The sequence below is a fragment of the Miscanthus floridulus genome, chromosome 7 (genome assembly GCF_019320115.1).
Source record: "Miscanthus floridulus cultivar M001 chromosome 7, ASM1932011v1, whole genome shotgun sequence".
Taxonomy (NCBI): domain Eukaryota; kingdom Viridiplantae; phylum Streptophyta; class Magnoliopsida; order Poales; family Poaceae; genus Miscanthus; species Miscanthus floridulus.
In genome coordinates, this window is record NC_089586.1 from 123,600,904 (window position 1) to 123,620,197 (window position 19,294).

Consider the following 19,294-nt stretch of genomic DNA (forward strand, 5'->3'; position numbering starts at 1 on the left):
ACCAAATAATTTTCTTTTATAATGAATATTTATTTACAGCTGATGAGCATCCTGGTTGGCAGGCAAATAACTGATCTCCTAGTAATCCGAATGCAAACCAGGATGCATTCGGATTATCAGCTGATAATGTGCGTGTGGTAGCTCTAGCAGAGGCAACCATGCATGAAAAAAACTATCCTCTTATCATGTACACTGAACACCAAAGCCAAAAATATTTGCCCCATGCGTTAGGTTCCACCAAGTAGACATGTTCGGAGAATTTCAGAGCTCTAGAAGCTTTAGATGCAGAACTGAAACTGAAAAGTTAGTGACTAGTCAGGTAGAGATCATCCCCTCTGTCCACGCTGAAAAGAATCATGTGTCGAGATCCCATGCGAGGTATAAGTCTCTTCGCTCAACCTTGACTTCTCAGCTCGCTTCAGCTGCCTTTTCCAATACCTCCATGCAATTTGAATACGAGTTGCAGCAATGGTTCGCCAGTACGGGGATTCATATCTATTGGACGCAGAGATTAGTTCAAAAGGAACTAAATTAACAAGTCTTAAATCGCAGTGATGCATGATTATCAAAAAATTATTATATTTTGCCATGAATTAGCAAAAACAATTATAAGAACAGCCTTAACTATTCTGGTGGGCAGGAATATGATAATAATATAATAAATTAAACAAAAATGTGGCTACCTGATTGCTCCCTGCACTTGTGGATTACGCAAGAATCGAGCAAACTGTGAGGTTACTTCTTCCAGATCACTTGCTCTGAGTACAAAAGCTTCAACATTTGTTAAACATCTTACTGTGCGTATAGCAACCAACCGCGTACCTTGGAATTTAATTTTCCCACCATCTGAAACAGTAGTAGTTCATGAGATGGGACAACTACAAAACCAAAAGACAAACAGCAGGCAGGAAGGGCAGAAATTGCATACCTCTATTCGCTGAAGAATGTTCTAAGTACCAGGTGAGGAGCTCCTCTCCACATACATCTCCATCATGTAATGGAGCCTTGCTACCATCTGCACTGATGCTTTCCAGCTTCCCTCTCACTATGAAGACCATCTTTTCAACAGTACCACCTTGATAAAGAATGTCACTTCCACTAATATATAAGTTTTGTCTTAATTTGTCACATATTGCATCCAAGATAGGCCAATCCATCAAGGTGAATAATCGGACCTGCAAATAATAAGGTAAAAATTAGTCAAGTAAGAGTTATCTTTACCAGACAACATTAATAGTAGAAATCATGTAAATGAGGCAACCTACAACGTGAATGAGAAAATACAAGTAGCTACTTTTTTCTTAAACTTCTTTTCCAGTTTCCATCATCACTATGGCAAACTATTCGGTGCAACCACCCTTTTGGTGCAATCATGAAAACCGCTTGAAACACATACATAGTTCTAAAAAAAATTGAAATAATGCACCTCCATAGTGCATATATGGAGGTATACATTGTCCCAAAAAGTTTAACATGCAATTTTTTTTCTAAAAATTCATATGAAAATGACAAATTCCAGTTGCATACGTACTAGAAGACAATCACAGGAATTTTGCCTTCTAGTGCACATGCCATAGCTCCGCCTATGGTGGGGCGCCTTTAGTGTCCCAGCATAGTAGGTCACAAGCCCTGGTAAAGGAGGAGGGTTGTGTTAGGCGCGGCGAGCCAATATAAAAACTTAGCCACTTTAATGGAGATGAAACCCAAAAAAATCCCATTGGGGCGTAACCCTCTTAGCAACGCGCCATGTCGGAACCCGAGTACGGTGTTAAATGAGCAAGGGCTGGGTCGTCACCCCCGTGACGCGCCGTGTCGTGATCTGGACACGGTGTCAAGTGAGCAAAGATCGGGTCGTCGCATCCTTAGTGGCGCGCCACATCAGCGCCCGGGTGTGTTGCAAAATGAGCAAGGGTCTTCACACCTACCTCAGCGGGTGCGAAGGGTAAGAAAGCTAGTCGAGCCAACTAGGATCCGTTTAGGTAGCTGGAATGTAGGGTCCCTTACAGATAAGTTAAGAGTCAGTGGACACAACGATTAGGAGGCGTGTAAATATCTTATGCGTCCAAGAGACTAAATTGAAGGGGCAGAAGACGAAGGAGGTGGATAATACCGGCTTCAAGCTCTGGTACACAGGGACAACTTCAAATAAAAATGGAGTAGGAGTTTTGATTGATAAGAGACTCAAGGATGGTGTGGTGCAGGTGAGAAGGCAAGAGGATAGGATCATCTTAGTTAAACTTGTCATTAGTGATATGGTCTTAAACGTAATTAGTGCGTATGCCCCCCAAGTAGGCCATGATGAGAGTGCTAAGCGGCTTTTCTGAGCAGACTTAGATCGCTTGGTTAGAGCTGTCCCTAGTAGCGAGAAGCTCTTTATAGGAGGTGATATTAATGGCCATGTAGGTACATCAAGTGCAGGTTTCGAGACGGTTCATGGGGGTTTCGGATATGGTAGTAGGAACTAGGAGGGAGAGGAAGTCTTAGACTTCGCCATAGCTTTTGATCTGATGATAGCTAACACTTTCTTCCGTAAGAGAGAGTCCCATTTAGTGACCTTTAGTAGCGGCCAGTACTCTAGTCAAATCGACTTTGTCCTTACAAGGAGGGATAAATGAACAGGCGTGGACTGTAACGTGATACCTGGAGAATGTGTGGTCGCTCAACACAAGCTGGTGGTGTCTGACTTCCGCTTTCTGGTGCAAGCTCATGGGAACAAACAAGCTAGAGTTGCTAGAACGAAGTGGTGGAAATTAGAAGGGAAGGCATCAAAGGTCTTTTAAGGAAAAGGTCATTGTGTTAGTCGCTGAATTCTTACTCTTGGTAGTAGCAGAATTCTTACTCTTATCGAGAGAGGATGACACTAGGAGTTGGGATAATTTTCTGGTTTATTTCTCACACAAAATGCCATGCCAATCTGAGGGGTTGGGAATACATATTTATAGGCTGCTAGCCAGCCTAGCATATGTCAAGATGCCAAACATATGCCAAGATGCTAGTCCTAGATGCTGTCCTAGATACTAGTCCTAAATGCTAAGATGTTGTCCTAGCCAGTCAAGTATGTTGTCCTTGCTGCAGCCCCACAAAGACCAGCCAACACAGAGACTTATCCATCATTCTCCGCCTAAATTTTGTGCGTCGTCTTGTGGGAAAATTGAACCATCCTGGTCCTGGAGCAGAGCTCAAGGAACTTAGATCCTCCCAAGAGGCTTGGTAACACGATCCGCAAGCTGGTCCTTGGTGTTGATGTAACTCGCCTTGATGCTCCCTTCCTTCAAACATCCTCGGATGAAGTGGTACCTCACCCGGATGTGCTTACTCCGTTCATGGAAAACGAGGTTCTTTGCCAGGGCCAGAGCGGACTTGCGTCCATCCTGAGCTCCACCGCTCTAGTGTCTCTGCCGAGGAGATCACCAAGCAGTTGAGCGAGCCAGAGCGCCTGAGTCGAAGCGGTGGAGGCCGCTATGTACTCGGCCTCGCGGCTGGACAGGGCCACCACCTGCTGCTTGACCGACTGCCAGCTAACGAGACACTTGCCGAGGAGGAAGAGGATCCCACTCGTGCTCTTGCTGGTGTCGATGTCGCCGGCGTGGTCGCTGTCGCTGTACTCGACGAAGTGTGCCGTCCCAGGGCACCTAGGGTAGTAGAGTCCCCGCAACGTAGCGGATGATCCTCTTCATAGCCTGCTGGTGCTCCGTCGTCGGTCGCTGCATGAACCGACTAACGTAGCCGACGGAGAATGCCAAGTCCGGCCGTGTGTGGACGAGGTAGCGAAGGCTCCCCACAAGACGCCGGTACTGCGTAGCGTCCACCTCCTCCGTCGTGCTGTCGCGGCTCAGCTTCAGCCTCTCCATCGGACTGAGAGCTGGGTTGCAGTCGGTGAGCCCAGCTAGCTCAACGACGCGCTTGGCGTAGGCGGTCTGCCGAAGCGTGATCCCGGAGTCATCCTGGTGCACCTCGATTCCCAGGTAGACGGAGAGAGGCCCTAGGTCACTCATCTGGAAGGTGGCCTTCATCTCTTCCTTGAATGCCACCACCTCCGCATCCTTGGTGCCGGTGATTACCAAGTCGTCGACGTAGACATCCACCAGCAGAGCATTTCCTTCACTGCCCCGTCGGTAGATGGCCGCCTCGTGCGGGCTTTGCTCGAAGCCCATCCCCTTTAGCGTGGAATCCAACTTGCCATTCCACGCCCCCGGTGCCTGCCGCAAGCCATAGAGGGCCTTGCGCAGGCGGAGCACCTTGCCCTCCTTGCCGAGGATCGCAAATCCCGACGGCTGGTGCACGTAGACCTCCTCCTTCAAGTCGCCGTTAAGGAACGCCGACTTGACGTCCATGTGATGAACACGTCAGCCCTCCTGGGCAGCTAGCGCAAGGAGTCGCACGGGAGCAAAGGGCGTCGTCGAAGTCGACCCCCTCCTGCTGCACGAAACCTCGTGCCACCAAGCGAGCCTTGTGCTTGACGATGGCGCCGGCTTCATCCCTCTTCAGCTTGTACACCCACTTAAGGGTGATCGCGCGGTGACCACGAGGAAGGTCAGCAAGCTCCCAGGTGCGGTTCTTCTCAACCGCATCCATCTCCAATTGCATCGCGGCGCGCCATGCCGCGTGTCTCTCGGCCTCTGCAAACGACCGAGGCTCGCCGTCGTCACACGCAAGGTGCAACTGCGCCTCCAGGTCGTGAGGCACCAGTCTCGGCACCGGCTGGTCGCCGAGAAGGTTCTCCATCGTACGGTACCGCAACGGCTTGCCATCGTGGTACGCGTCGATGCGCTTGTCGTGAGAGAGCGGAGTAGCGAGCTCAACCGGGCTGTGCTCGACACGAGCTGGTGTTGGAGTAGACGTGCCCGGAGAGGTGCCTATCGGTGCTGGAGTGCGTGACGGTGCCGGCTGTGCTGGAGCCGGCGAAGAACTCATCGCAGCCGAGGTCCTGGCTGGAGAGCGTGGTGCTGTAGGAGTAGCAGGCGCCGGGGTCGATGGAGGCTCGGGGACTGGGGTAGACGCGCTCGTCGAAGAAGAGCTGCCTACTCCCCCAGCTCCCTCGAAGTGGACGTACTCGACAGTGAAGTCGTCGTACGTCGGAGCCGAGCCGTCGTCCACCACCATGTCCCACGCCCATCCTCGCCCTTCGTCGAACACAACGTCGTGCGCCGTGCGCACACGCTGTCTTCGGGTCGAGGATGCGGTAGGCCTTCGAGCCCTCCGCGTAGCCGATGAACACTCCCGGAGTGCTCCTGTCGTCGAGCTTGTAGACGGCCGACACCACCGCCTCTCCCCAGAAGACAGCCGGCATCCCCCTCTGCTTGAGAACGGCCCGAGCCATCCCCACAACCGTCTGGTTGCGCCACTCGACGACGCCGTTCTGCTGCGGGCTGTACGGCGCGGAGTAGTGGCGCTGAATGCCCTCATCAGCGCAGTACAACGCGAATTCAGCCGCCGTGAATTCGCCGCCGTTGTCGGTGCGCAGCACGCGCAGCTTGCGGCCGCACTCCGCCTCCGCAGCAGCCTGCGAGCGCTTGATGGCGTCCGCAGCCTCTCCCTTGCTGCCGAGGACCATCACCCACATGTAGCGGGAGATGTCGTCGACGAGCAGCAGGAAGTAGTGTCGTCCTCCCGGTGTGGCCGGTGTCACCGGGCCACAAGTCCCCGTGCACAAGCTCGAGCCTCTCCTTGGCTCGAAAGCTCGCCCGCTGGGGAAAGGGGAGTCGCCTCTGCTTCGTCAACACGCAGACGTCGCAGAGCTGCTCCACATGGTCGAGGCACGGTAGGCCTCGCACCATCTCCCTGGCACTGAGCCGTTTCAGGGCCTCGAAGTGAAGGTGCCCGAAGCGCTCGTGCCACTGCCACGCCTCGTCATCCCGACGAGCAGCGAGACAGTGGGGTTGTGCCACCTGCACGTTAAGGACGTAGAGTCGATTTGCGCTTCTGGATACCTTGGCAAGAAGGCGGCGACGGCGATCCCAAATCCTCATGACTCCATCCTCAACCACCACGCGCGAAACGTTCTCATCCAGCTATCCCAAGCTGATGATGGAGTTCCTCAACGCGGGGATGTAGTAGACTCCGGTGACTAGCCTGTGCTCACCAGACACGGCGGTGAAGATGACGGAGCCGACGCTCTTGATCTCCACGCCGGAGGCATCTCCAAACTTGACGGAGCCTCAGACGCTAGAGTCAAGCTCGGTGAAGAACTCCCGTCGACCGGTCATGTGATGGGTGGCGCCGGTGTCGAGGCACCACCTGTCAGTCTTGTCGTTGCCGGAGCCGTCGCCGAGGAGGGCGTGTGCTTTTGGCTCGTCAAGGTGGAGGAGAGCCGCTGCGGCCGGTGCCGCTAGAGGTAGCTCGATGCTTGCATGTGCCATGAACAGAGCCGGCTCCTCCGCCTGTGCGACGTGGGCCTGGCCGCGTCGTGGCTGTCGACAGTCCTTGGCCCAATGGCCAAGCTGGCCGCAGTTGCGGCAGGTGTCGTCTCGTGCCGGCTTGTGCTTGCCGACGGCGCCGCCCTGGGCGCCTCCGCGGGCATCACCCTCGGCACGTCCTCGCGCCCTGGCCTGGGCATCTCTGTGCGCCTTGCGCGGCTTGCCACGCTTGCGGCCGCCTGTCGCGGAAGAAGGCTCCCCCTTCTTCCGGTCACCTTGGCAGGCAGCCCACTGCTCCCGAGTGAGGAGCTTCCCGCCAGTGGTGATGGGCCCCGAGAGAGACTGTGGCTCATCGCTGTCGACGACCTTGAGGCGACCTATCGCCTCCTCGATCGACGTCGTGGAGAGATCCAGCAAGGACTCGAGCGAGCGAGCCATCTGCTTGTACTTCTCGGGGACGCAGCGGAAGAGCTTTTCGACAGCTCTCTCCTCACCATAGGTGTCATCGCCGAACTGCACCATCTTCTGCAACAGTGTTGAGACGGAGAGCAAAGTCATAAACGTCCTCACCTGGCTTGAAGGCCAGGTTCTCCCACTCTTTGCGAAGTGCCTGCAGTGTGGACTTGCGGGCGTGGTCGCTGCCGATGCGTGCCGCAGCGATGGCGTCCCAAGCCTCCTTGGCAGTCCGCTTGTTGGTAAGCGAGAACTGCATCTCGAACGGGACTGCAGCGATGAGGGCATCTAGCGCTCGTCGATCCTGGTCGTAGTCGACGTCGCCGTACCGGACTGCCTCCCACATGTGCCGCACCTGGAGCTTTACCCCCATCACCGCAACCCACTCGACGTAGTTGGTCTTAGTAAGGGTAGGCCACCCACCGCCGGGGCCGACGTCCCTGACAACAGCCTGGAGCCCGTGGTAACCACGGTACCGATCCGGGGAGAGAGCCACGCTGCCTGTGAAGGCCGCGCTCTCCATCGACCCGTCTGCCACCGTTGCCGTGCGTGCCTCCTCCAGGAGCGCCACCACCGTGCGCGCCTCCTCCAGGAGCGTCGCTACCGTGCGCGCCTCCTACAGGAGCGCCGCCGACGCGTCCATGCCTGTCTGGGCTGCCGCCGCGCTCGTGGGCGTGCGCGGCTGCCCACTGCGCCGCCCGCGCTCGCGCTGCCTCCCTCCCCAGCAGCTCGAGGTCCGCGTCGGCGCTGTCGTCAGCAGAAACGGAGCTGCTAATGCTGCCGCGCAGAACCTCGACCTCTGCTACCGCCGCACGAGCTGCATCCGCCGTCGCCGCTGCTTCCGCCTCCGCTCTGGCTGCTGCCGGCTCCGCCGCTGCCAGCCTCGACGCCCTTGCCGCCGCCGCTCGCTCGCGTTCCTCTACCGTGGCAAGTTCGGCCTCCTGCCGACGCCGCGTGCTCGAGGCGACCGAGCGCTGAGACTGCCTTGCGGACATGACGCGCTACCGGGGGGCTGCTGCGTGGGGAGAGGGCTGCTTCAGACGCGCAGAGGGAGAGGAGTGAGCAGGAGCGGCCGGAGCTACTGCTGCTCCCAGCTGGGGCTGCTGCGCGGCTGGGAAAGGAGATGAGCAGGAGATGCTCAGGCTACAGGATAGTACGGCTCTGATACCACTTGTTAGTCGCTGAATTCTTACTCTTTGTAGTAGCAGAATTCTTACTCTCATCGAGAGAGGATGACACTAGGAGTTGGGACAATTTTCTGGTTTATTTCTCACATAAAATGTCATGCCAACCTGAGAGGTTGGGGATACATATTTATAGGCTGCTAGCTAACCAAGCATATGCCAAGATGCCAAGCATATGCCAAGATGCTAGTCCTAGATGTTGTCCTAGATGCTGTCCTAGATGCTAAGATGTTGTCCTAGCCAGTCAAGGATGTTGTCCTTGCTGCAGCCCCACAAAGACCAGCCAACACAGAGACTTATCCATCACATTGAAGAGGGCCCTTGGAATGATGAAGGCGATGCAAACAGCATGTGGGAGAAGATGGCAACATGTGTTCGAAAGGTTGCTTCAGAGGTGCTGGGAGTGACCAAAGGGAGCGGATGCGACTCGAAAGATGTGCAAAAGGCTATTAAGGAAAAGGAGTGCTATAAGCGCTTGTATCATGACAGGCGTGCAAACAACATAGAGAGGTACAAGGTGGCAAAGAGATTGCAAAACGAGCGGTGAGTGAGACAAAGGGGCGGGCCTATGAGGATCTTTACCGACGTTTGAGTATGAAGGAAGGAGAGAAGGACATTTATAGGATGGCTAGGGCTCGCGATAGAAAGACAAGGGACTTCAACCAAGTCAAGTGCATAAAGGATGAGGGAGCAACTCTTGATGAAGGAGAATAAGATCAGACATAGATGGCAAAAGTATTTTGATAAATTGTTCAATGGTGAGAACGAGAACAACACCGTTCAGCTGGGCGACTCGTTTGATGACACTAACAGGCGCTTTGTGCAGAGGATTCAAGAATCGAAGGTTAGAGAAGCCTTGAAAATGATGAAAGGGGACAAAGCGATGGGCCCTGATGGTATCCCAATCAAGGTGTGGAGATGTCTCGGGGATATAGCTATAGTATGGCTAGCCAAGATGTTCAACAATATCTTTCGATCGAACAAGATACCTGAGGAATGGAGAATAAGCATATTGGTACCAATCTACAATAACAAGGGAGATATCCAAAGTTGTACTAATTATCGGGGAATTAAGTTAATGAGCCACACTATGAAGTTATGGGAGAGAGTCATCGAGCAACGCCTGCGAGGAATGACGCAGATATCAACAAACCAATTCGGTTTCATGCCCGGAAGGTTAACCACAGAAGCAATCTTCTTAATAATACAGGTTATGGAACGGTTTAGAGAGCAGAATAAGGACCTCCACTTGGTTTTCATTGACTTGGAAAAGGCTTATGACAAGATACCAAGAAATGTTATGTGATGGTCTTTGGACAAACATAAAGTCCCATCAAAGTATGTGACCCTCATCAAGAATATGTACAACAATGTTGTGACTAGTGTTCGAACTAACGATGGTAACACAGATTACTTCCCGATTAAAATTGGACTTCATCAAGGGTCAGCATTAAGCCCGTATCTCTTTGCCTTGGTAATGGATGAGGTTACCAGGAACATACAAGGGGATATTCCTTGGTGTATGTTGTTCGCTGATGATGTAGTGTTAGTGGACGAAAGCCAGGCGGGAGTAAATAGGAAACTAGAGTTATGGCGACAGACCCTTGAGTCTAAAGGTTTTAATTGAGCAGAACTAAAACCGAATACATGAGATGCGACTTTGGCGGAGTTGTACAGGAGGAGGGAGATGTGAGTTTGGAAGGTCAAGTAGTGCCTAAGAAGGATACCTTTCGGTATCTGGGATCGATGCTACAGAGGGATGAAGATATTGATGCGGACGTTAGCCATAGAATCAAAGCAGGGTGGATCAAGTGGTGACAAGCTTGGCATTCTCTGTGACAAGAGGGTACCACAAAAGCTAAAAGACAAGTTCTATAGAACGGCGATTAAATCGGCTATGTTGTATGGAGCATAATGTTGACCTATAAAGATTCGACATGTTCAACAACTGAGTGTTGCAGAAATGCGTATGTTGCGATGGATTTGCGGTCATACAAGAATGGACCGAGTTCGAAAAGATGATATACGTGATCGCCTAGAAGTAGCACCAATTGAAGAAAAGCTTGTCCAACATTGGTTGAGGTGGTTTGGCCATGTCCAAAGGAGACCTCTAGAGGCACTAGTGCATTGTGGAGTCCTAAGCCTAAGCTAATAATATAAGGAGAGATAGAGAAAGACCGAAATTGACATGGGGAGGCAATAAAAAGATATTTAAAAGCTTAGGATATACCTAGAGATCTATGTTTGAATAGGAGTACTTGGAAAGCAGCTATTGAAGTGCCTGAACCGTGACTTGGAGCTCTTGGTGGGTTTCAACTCTAGCCTACCCCATCTTGCTTGGGACTGCAAGGCTATGTTGTTGTTGTGCACATGCCATCTGAAGTTTGTTATTTTCATATGAATTTTTGTACATTGAGTTTGCACCTCAATTTTTGCAACAATGTACATCTGTATATATGCAATGGAAGTGCACCATTTAATAAAAAAAACTTATATATTTCAAGGGGGGTTTCACAATTGTGTAGCTGAATGGGGTGGTTTGCACTAAATATTTTGGGCTATTGCTTATTTGGAAGTGCTGAACCAGATGTTTAGCTCAGCACACATTTGGTTGTGGTCCCACATCAATTCTGACCCCTTTCCCCTGAAGATAAAGTTCTTTTCCATTCTCTCTCCCTAAATAATAGTTACATTTACAAGTTGTGAATGCTAAGAACCAAACAGCAGTAGCAAAGATTCCAAAATAGTAGAATTTCATATAAGCACAGAACTAACTACGAACATGGTAGATGAAAGAAAGGATGGGAGTGGAAATACAAGGTATTGGAGTAATATTTGTTGACACCTTAGAAACTAACCTTATTAAGGAATCTAAAGAAGTGGCGACGTATGTCCCTTTGGATATCTTCAGGTAAATTACTCAAAAGCTCCTCTTCATTCACTCCTTGAGTAGCAGCCCAGGTGAACCTTTCAGCTCGTCTAACCCTCCTACACATATACAGAGGTGCAGGTGTTGTTATCTTCCACTGTAAGAATAAAATGGCTGCCTTTCGGGTTAGGGTATTTCATCAGAGTTTTGGTATATAGCTCAAATATTGATTGAACTAAATGCCCGCGTGACTACAAATTTACAATACACAAAAAACATTCCAAACACATTCAGTTTCTTCATTAACACTATACTAGATGGTACATCCTGTGGATATGAAACATTGAAACCCCAATTGCCAATGTCAATTCTGAACTAATCAAATAATTGTTATGTTTTCAGACTATCTGACAATACAGCATACACCTTTTTTCATGACTACAAAGTAAGATTTTTGAAGTATATCATTGCTGTCACAAGGGCCCTAGCCAATCATGAACCACAACCAGATCGGTACTACTGCTTGACAGTATAGTAGCAAATGGCTGCATTAGACAATGAAACATGCTAGCTAAGTTCTTTGTTTTTTGAAAGAAAAAATAGTGATAAAGATTTGCTTAGTAAGTTCTGCAGAGGAACCTTCTCAAATCTTCAGGCAATCGTCTATGGCTCATCCACTTTTCAACATCACGGTGCCTAAGTTGCATTTCCAATCTCCTGTCAGAAGATAAAAGGAGTAAAATGTTCACACACCAAGATAGTTACAATTAAAAAAATGATTTAATCAATCGCATGGGTTTTTCTGTGTTTACTGCGCTTTGAACTACTGCTAACTGCTGAGTGAATTGATCTACTGATGACTTTAACGGGCTTGTATAAAGGGGCCTATAGAGATTTCTTGAGCCAAGGGGGTGACAGCACGAGTTTCACCTATTAGTAGTGTGACATATGCATGCCCCTGGGATCAGATTGCTATGTGGGCCAGTCACTTGGGAAGGTGGAGAGGTACTAAAGCATCAAACAGCAGCTGAGCGAACAGAAACCAACAGGGGCTTCGTCTTCCTTCCAATTTCTCCTCCAATCCCTGTATGGCTGTATCTCTGCTCTTCCTGCTGTCTACCACAAATCGAATGCTAATCGCCATCCAAACTCTACCCAATTCCTTGTAGCTTGTACTCAGTCGTTCAGTGGTAGGGCTGTCAAAGAAGCTCGAAGTTTTTCTCTACAAGCTCAATTCGAGCTTGGCTTGTCTGCTAATCAAGCCAAACTCAAGATTGCTCGCCGAGTTTCACGAGCTTAATTTGAACCGTTCGCCAGCACACATAGTGCAATAAAATTTCCCACCTTTTGCTACTACTTCCCTCCAGCCAGTTCAACTTTTCTAAGCCAACCACCTCCTTCAAGGTCCCTCTCCCACATGCTGCTCAGCCCAAAAAAATGCGAGTCACACACTTCACTCAATTGATAAATAAACAAAGAGAAATCTTATCATCCTCAATTATGTTCTTTCTTCCCAACACAATGCCACCATTTCGTTCTCCACATGGTTCTGCTGCTTGCCTCGATGTCCTCACCTGCCGAAGGGAAACGATCCTTTCTCTTCCCTCCAGCTACAATGCAAACTGCAGTCACCTAATACCCCATGGACTACTCCATGAGCACTGAGCACGGTAGCAGGCCAGCTGCCATAAATGATTTGATCCCTCAGCTTATTCATGTAGTTGAAGAGAATCCTCACCACCGTGTGCCCAGAGGCACCGTTGTCCTCCTTCGGCAACAATGCTGGTGCCCAATGCTTTGGGAAGCACCGACGACTGTCAACCATCTCAATATGTCATCTTCTTGGCTACAATCTAGCCTGCTAAAACCGAGCTTGATCCTTATTCGAGCTTCGATCAAACTGAGCGCCCGAGCCCGAGCTCAAACCTTACTATAAGCTCTAGAGTTCAGGCTCTGCTAGAGCTTGGCTAGAAATTTAGTCAAACTTGAGCTTGAGGTGCCAGGCTCGCTCAAGATCGGCTCATTGACATCCCTATTCAGTACCCAGGACACGACATGCCGCAGTGCATGACCGTACAAGCATATAAGCATATACTTACCCCAAACGAAATTACGAAATTGACACGGTCTTCAGTACGACGCTTTTACTACCAACATGGCAACATCTACAAAAAATATTTTAGTTTAAATGAAAAGAGCTTATATTATAAAAGTACTTTTCATAATGAATCCAGTAATGTTAATCTTTTGTTGTCAATCTATATAGCAAAATTTAGATATTGATAGTCAACGATAAAACAAGGTTTGACCTAGGACAAACCTAGATGAACTTATATCTACATTTGGGTTAAGTAGCATGATAAATAAGCCAGTAGTATAACCACATACCGTCTTCCAAGAGCTTGGAGAAAATTTTGCATGTTTCCAATAAGCAATGCAAAAAGCAACAGTCCCAGACCAATAATAGCCATCGTGAACAGAACTTCCCATACAAAGTAACTCGGGACAAGGTTTCCTGCTAAGGTACTTATTTGCTGAAATCAAACCATAAACTATGAGTAAAAAAACTAGTTAGATTGTAATGAATTTAAATAGAATGGAACCTCATTAGTTAGCATGACACATAAGATAGTAACAACCTAAAGATTATACATGACAGTCAGATTGTCACATATTTGGGATGCAACAAAGAGACACCTACAGAAGTAGAAAGGCACAAGCAAATGATGGCAAATACCTGAAACCCCCAAAATAATGAATATATATATCGTTTTACAGCGCTGTCTTCTGTAGTTAGCAAAACAGCTTGCTCATAAATTCCATATTGGAAAGTAGCATTATTTCCAGTGTTAAAACAAGCTTCTGCACCCAAGTCATTGAACCACTGCTGTCTGTACAGTCCACTCCCAATGCCACGTCCACAGTCTATAAAAGAGTCACAATATGGAATGGTCGATGCAGAACAAGCATCTCGTAGACATTGGTTAACCCTCTGACAAAATGAGAAACAAAAGAAAATGATACGATTGATCTGGACCTTCAGTATCAGTTAAAACCAATAGTTACCAAATAAGCTGTGATTTTTTAATATATAAATTGAACATGTTACAGATTAACATAGGTATTTGGAGCTGCACATTTTCCACTTTAAGTAGGTATAACGTGTATTCCTCATTCTTCATTAGTGAAACATGTTGCACACTAGATTTGTTCGTACGATTATCAAATTGGAACATTTGAATCAATGTGCACTACCAACTTTTGTAAACAACCTACAGAAGAAATCAACTAACCTGTAAGCTAAAGAGATACCAACATGAACCAACCACATGTCCCGCCAAAACAAACATCAGAAGATTGATCACAAAATTAGCCCATGCTGACTCAAATATGAATCCATTGGCGGACTGACCATCAAGAAGTGGTACAAATCTGATGATACGGGGCACATATTGAAGAAGAACAGTGGCACGCAATAAATTCTTAGCATAGTTTGCAGCAGATAACCCAACTTTAGGAACAACTAGCAGTATCATCACCTTGATCGACAAACAAAGAAAAATATTAGCAAAAAGCATAACGAGTGCAACGAAGAAAAGGCGTACCCAGTGCAGAGAGCTCCCGCTCTGTGCGGGGTCTGGGGAAGGGTGTCAGTGGCAAGCCTTACCCTCACCTGTGCAATGTGAGGAGACTGCGACTTGAACCCGGTACCTTCCGGTCACAGGCGGTAAGACTCTACCGCTTGCACCAGGCTCGCCCTTCAACGAAGAAAAGATGTGTAAAAATATTTTACTTTTCTTTTGTTGTTAACTACATCGGAAAAGAACAGGTCATCAGTCATCAGTTTAGAGTTTAGACAAGGAACTTTAGCTGTTGACAGATACATGGCGTTCATGCAAGTAAAATCATATGAAGTGCTACACAGACAGACAAGGTTCGTGGAGGAAAGCTGCAAACAGGTAAGGCAGCAGCAAGTTGTTGACAAACACGAAAATATATTCCTCAAAATTATGGTTGGATGTAAGTATGACTAAATCGACATCAATTCTTCCCAGATGCTTACATGTCACAAGTTCAGGAACAGGAAAAAGTCATGGCATGCCTTGGTATATACAAGGCTATCGAAACCACAATTCATGTTTTTTTTTGTATTTCTTGTTGACCTTAAATGTAACGGAAACTACTCAGACCTTACATAAATAAAAGACAACATAATTAAACAAAAAGGGGTATGTAACAGGTAGAGTTTCGATTTTTTTTTCAAAAAAATAAGATGTGTCAATACATTAAAAGTAAAAAAAAGAAGAAACTTATAGTATCTAAAGCGAGAGAAATTAGAGCAGAAGGGAAGCTTTATGTTGTTAGTCGCTGAATTCTTACTCTTAGTAGTAGCAGAATTCTTACTCTCATCGAAAGAGGATGACACTAGAAGTTGGGGCAATTTTCTGGTTTATTTCTCACACAAAATGCCATGCCAACCTGAGGGGTTGGGGGTACATATTTATAGACTGTTAGCCAGCCAAGCATATGCCAAGATGCTAGTCTAAGATGCTAAGATGTTGTCCTCTAGTCTAAGATGCTGTCCTCTAAGGTGTTGTCCTCTAGTCTAAGATGTTGTCCTAAAAAACAGACCATGCAGCCACAAGGACCATATGACCAGCACAGCCCCACAAAGACCAGCCAACACATAAGACTTATCCCATCATATGTTACCTGAGGGAGTGGAAGCACAACGAAGAAATCAAGAAAAAAGTAACCACAAAGATAATGGATAGCAACTTTCTTTGGCTCATCAACCAAGTCTCCAGCTCCCACCACTCGTGACTCTGGCGCAACATAAGCCAGTCTGAACTGAAAGACAAATATCTAATTACATTCATGAAAATATAGTGACATAAGCAGGTTGGTTCAACTTTCTTTTGACAAGACAAATATTTGATCATTAACAAAGAGAAACCTATCAGTTATTGCAGTATTTCCACTCTCCCTAATTAAATGCTCTGATAGAAAAGGTATGGTTCTATATAATTCCATAAAATAGGGGTATGGTTGGTCATTTCACATTGTTTTTTCTTGATGAAGCTAGTACTTCCTCGTTCTCTGCACTTGGTGGGCTGTGGACAATTATTGCAAAACAGAGGGAGTAAGATCAGGATAGCAAGGATATGCAGCGTAAACAATAGAAAGTTGTTCTGGACAGTGTAACTTCAGTATTTCCAGAAGTCAGTATCTGATCGAGATTTGTTTTAAAGAAAGTGCAGAACTTATTCACAAAGAAGTGTCCTGAATATAACTAATATAGAATGCACATAATAATAATCTTAAATCTGCATACCAAATCACCCATATAGACATATATCACAAGCATTACATCTTGTACCGACTTGTGTATGAGCGATAAATATTGTATAAAAAATAAAATGTAAAAGCTGATCTGGAAGAGTAAAAGGATGATGAACTTACCTGAAGCAGCATGTGCAGGAAATAAATAGCATCAGTCACACTTCTCACAACAGCAAGTCCTGTAGCAAAGTTCCAATTTAACACTATGCAGTTGCCATCCTGCATTTGACGAAATCAAATAAACAAAAAGTGGTTAGCTCTGATTAAAATTACAGTGTGACTAACAAAATGAAGTAATCAAATGCATATAAGAAGCATGGACATTGATCTGAAGCATACTGAAAAATTTGTATAACATTACCTGACGTACTGATAGTAAGAAGAAGAACAGGGGATCAATGAAAATGGCAATCAGGCATGATATGACAAAGAATTGATTCCACTGCTGAACCGGCTTTGCATGTGGGTTCATAATCGGAATGTATGCCATGATCTGCTCAATTTTCTTCTTCCATCCACCACTGTGACCATAAAGAATGTTATGAATCTTCAACAGGAACAAAGGAAAACATGTTAGTACCTTATTCAACAGATGAACAGGTCATTATTTGCAACTTAGATCAAATGACATATTTCAAGAACATACCTTATTGTCTAAAGCATTCGAACCTCTCTGGAAATGTCTTCTATTTCTACAAGCAGGAGGGCAATTCACACAGTCAGCATTATCACATTGCCCCAAAGGTCCAGACATCATCAAGTGTTCATTCTTTGGAACCTGTCCACTGTAAGACCACCTATTTCCTCTAATTTCTTCAGGCAAGATTGCATGTGGCTTGCTGACTTGTTTTCCCTGTGAAGGTCTAGGAAGCCTATCAGGTGTGTCTCTACTTGTAAATGGAATTCCTGGTGCCGTCTGAGTTGGCGGCTGAACAAATAGAGGACCAGTATGGGGTACAAAGGTGTCTTCTTCATATTCATCATCCCTGACTGGTATACACATTGAAGTACTTCTTAGAGGAAATCTTGGTAGCTCAACATTTCTTAGCAACATGGGAACATCATCTCGCTCCTGGTCAGTCATTTTGAAACACTGCAGCACAAATCCATTACATTAGCACATAACTTTCAATTAAACAGCCAAAATATAGATTCTCTGCAAGCATGCATGTATCCTTTATACACAAATGAGATTGTCCTTTAGAAAGTAAGAACTCCGTGGATATCCAGGCTAGCCAATATTTACTGGTCAATTACAGTGGGATATAACAGTAAAAAATGTGAGAAAACAACAGAAGAATAATGATGTGGTGTCCAAGGTTAAAAATGACCCATCGAAATAAATAAGACTTCGTAATTATTACTACCATTAGCTTGCAAAGGCACATAAATGGCAACTGCTGAAATACCATAAAACAAATCCAAGAAAATAGAATATGAGCAATATCAACAAAACAAAAACAAGTTGCATTAATACTAACACTGCTAAGACCTACCTGTATTATCTGAAAGGAGAAATCAAGTCTTCATCTAAAATTCTGCTGGCCCTGCAAACGCAACAGCATGAAAAATAAGGTTTGAAGAGTTATAGAAAACTATGGATCTCATAATGTGCACATTATAGTAAACATGAGCCAGTTAAAAGGTGCGTGAGTTGTGTGTGCAGTACTCCAACCAAAAAAAGGATGCAATTGAACAATTCTAGCTTTCTATCAAGTCAATCTATCTCAACTTTGGCCAAATATATACAAAAAATGTACTCCATGAAATATATTTAATCAAACCTAACTTATTTTGACTCGATCTAAAACCCCAATTGCATCTATTTTGGGAGGGAGGCAGTGCATGCACATGAGACCGTTAATCAAAAGAACCTAACTGGCGCGATTTAGCGTCTAACGAAGATTCTGGTTACCCATTACATCTGGTTGAGGGAGGTGGGGGAGAGAGACGATCAGGAACAGAAGCAATTTGTTGGCCCTCGAGGCCCCTTCGCGCAAGTAGAGAGCGCATCAACGGAATCCGATGAAATAATGGCCGCCTGCATAAAGAGATTACCAGAGCCCAGTAAACCCCAGAAGAGAAAAAGACCAAGACAAAAAATTACCGCCGTGAGATGCACAAATAAAGAAAGAGCAGAATCACGTTCTGTACTTCCACATCTCAACCTCCCGTCCTCCAGTGATGAGATTTAGAAAAATGCGCGAAAAAAGGGCGATAAATCGATCCAAAACGCGTCGACCGCGGCGCCACCTCTCTCGTTAGGAAACGCTGGAACCGGTAGCAATCCCAGAAATTACTCCAGACCCGCGTTGCGCTTGCGCGAGCCTTGCAGCGCGTCGGAAACCCCCGCAGAGAACCCCCCAGATTTTGCACAAAGATAAGCAACTAAAAATCAACTCTCGCCGCAACCACAGCTGCACCAACTAGGCTACTCCAACCCCATCTTGAGTGGCTAACCTGAACTGTTCGTCTCGATGCGAGGAAGTGCTCGGGATCAGCAGCCGAAACGCACGCAGCAGCAGGCAACAGCAAATCGCTTACGAGCTGTTCGATTTGCACAGCGGGCGAGAGCGAGTTCTCTCTCTTCTTTTTCTTTAATCTATTTTGGTCGGGGGTAATTGAAGGAGTTTTGAAATAGGAGTTTGGGGTAATTGAAAGCAGGAATTGGAAGTTTAGAAAAAAATAATTGTTTGTTCCCTAGGAATGGGAGTTTTGGGAAGGGGAAGGGGAGTTCAGGTGGTCAACTTTCACTGGTCAATGTTTTAGGGGAGATATAGGAATTGGGTGCGAGTTATCTCCTACGACTAAAAAAACAAAGTGTGGATATTTTTTTGTGCGACATTTGTTTTGGTTCGTCCGTCTGTCCACGCCTGCGATCCTAATCCATCTCCCGTATACCATTCTCCTTGATTGAATATTGTCTGCCATGTGATAGAGGAATTACGGCAAAATAGGAAGTAGAAAATTATTGTGTTATCCATATACACATTGCATATTTGTATGCACTAGCATACATGGCAACAAGCAAAAGAAAAGAAAATTAACACAGAAGAAAAGAGAATTAAGACAAAATGAACCTCTTTGCA

General features: G+C 46.8%; 1 protein-coding gene across 4 annotated transcripts; it reads right to left on the reverse strand.

Moving 5' to 3' along the window:
- Positions 1-34: 34 nt before the first annotated feature.
- LOC136467832 (probable cyclic nucleotide-gated ion channel 20, chloroplastic) lies at positions 35-18,910 on the reverse strand. 4 transcript variants are annotated; one of them, XM_066466626.1, is made up of 15 exons: positions 18,666-18,910; positions 18,128-18,246; positions 17,702-17,752; positions 16,852-17,298; positions 16,567-16,752; positions 16,326-16,424; positions 15,576-15,713; positions 14,156-14,401; positions 13,600-13,854; positions 13,251-13,396; positions 11,502-11,579; positions 10,852-10,981; positions 929-1,175; positions 684-846; positions 35-495 (listed from the first exon to the last, which is right to left on the reverse strand). In XM_066466626.1, the coding sequence occupies exons 4-15, from the start codon at positions 17,287-17,289 to the stop codon at positions 327-329; spliced, it is 2,295 nt and encodes a 764-aa protein (XP_066322723.1). In that variant the 5' UTR covers positions 17,290-17,298; positions 17,702-17,752; positions 18,128-18,246; positions 18,666-18,910; the 3' UTR covers positions 35-326. The 4 variants fall into 4 exon arrangements, with proteins under 4 accessions (XP_066322723.1, XP_066322720.1, XP_066322721.1 ...); XM_066466623.1 differs by lacking the exon at positions 18,128-18,246; XM_066466624.1 differs by having other exon boundaries at positions 18,121-18,910.
- Between the last annotated feature and the right edge of the window lie 384 nt (positions 18,911-19,294).

What these genes read in the sequence shown, in the direction of transcription:
- LOC136467832 (XM_066466623.1), bottom strand. Translation starts at nt 17,289, where the DNA reads ATGACTGACCAGGAGCGAGATGATGTTCCCATGTTGCTAAGAAATGTT. An exon ending in TTGCCTGAAGATTTGAGAAG is followed by an intron (nt 10,982 to 11,501) that starts GTTCCTCTGCAG and finishes GTATATGTGTAG; the next exon opens with GAGGGTTAGACGAGCTGAAA. An exon ending in CAAGTGCAGGGAGCAATCAG is followed by an intron (nt 496 to 683) that starts GTAGCCACATTT and finishes TGCGTCCAATAG; the next exon opens with ATATGAATCCCCGTACTGGC.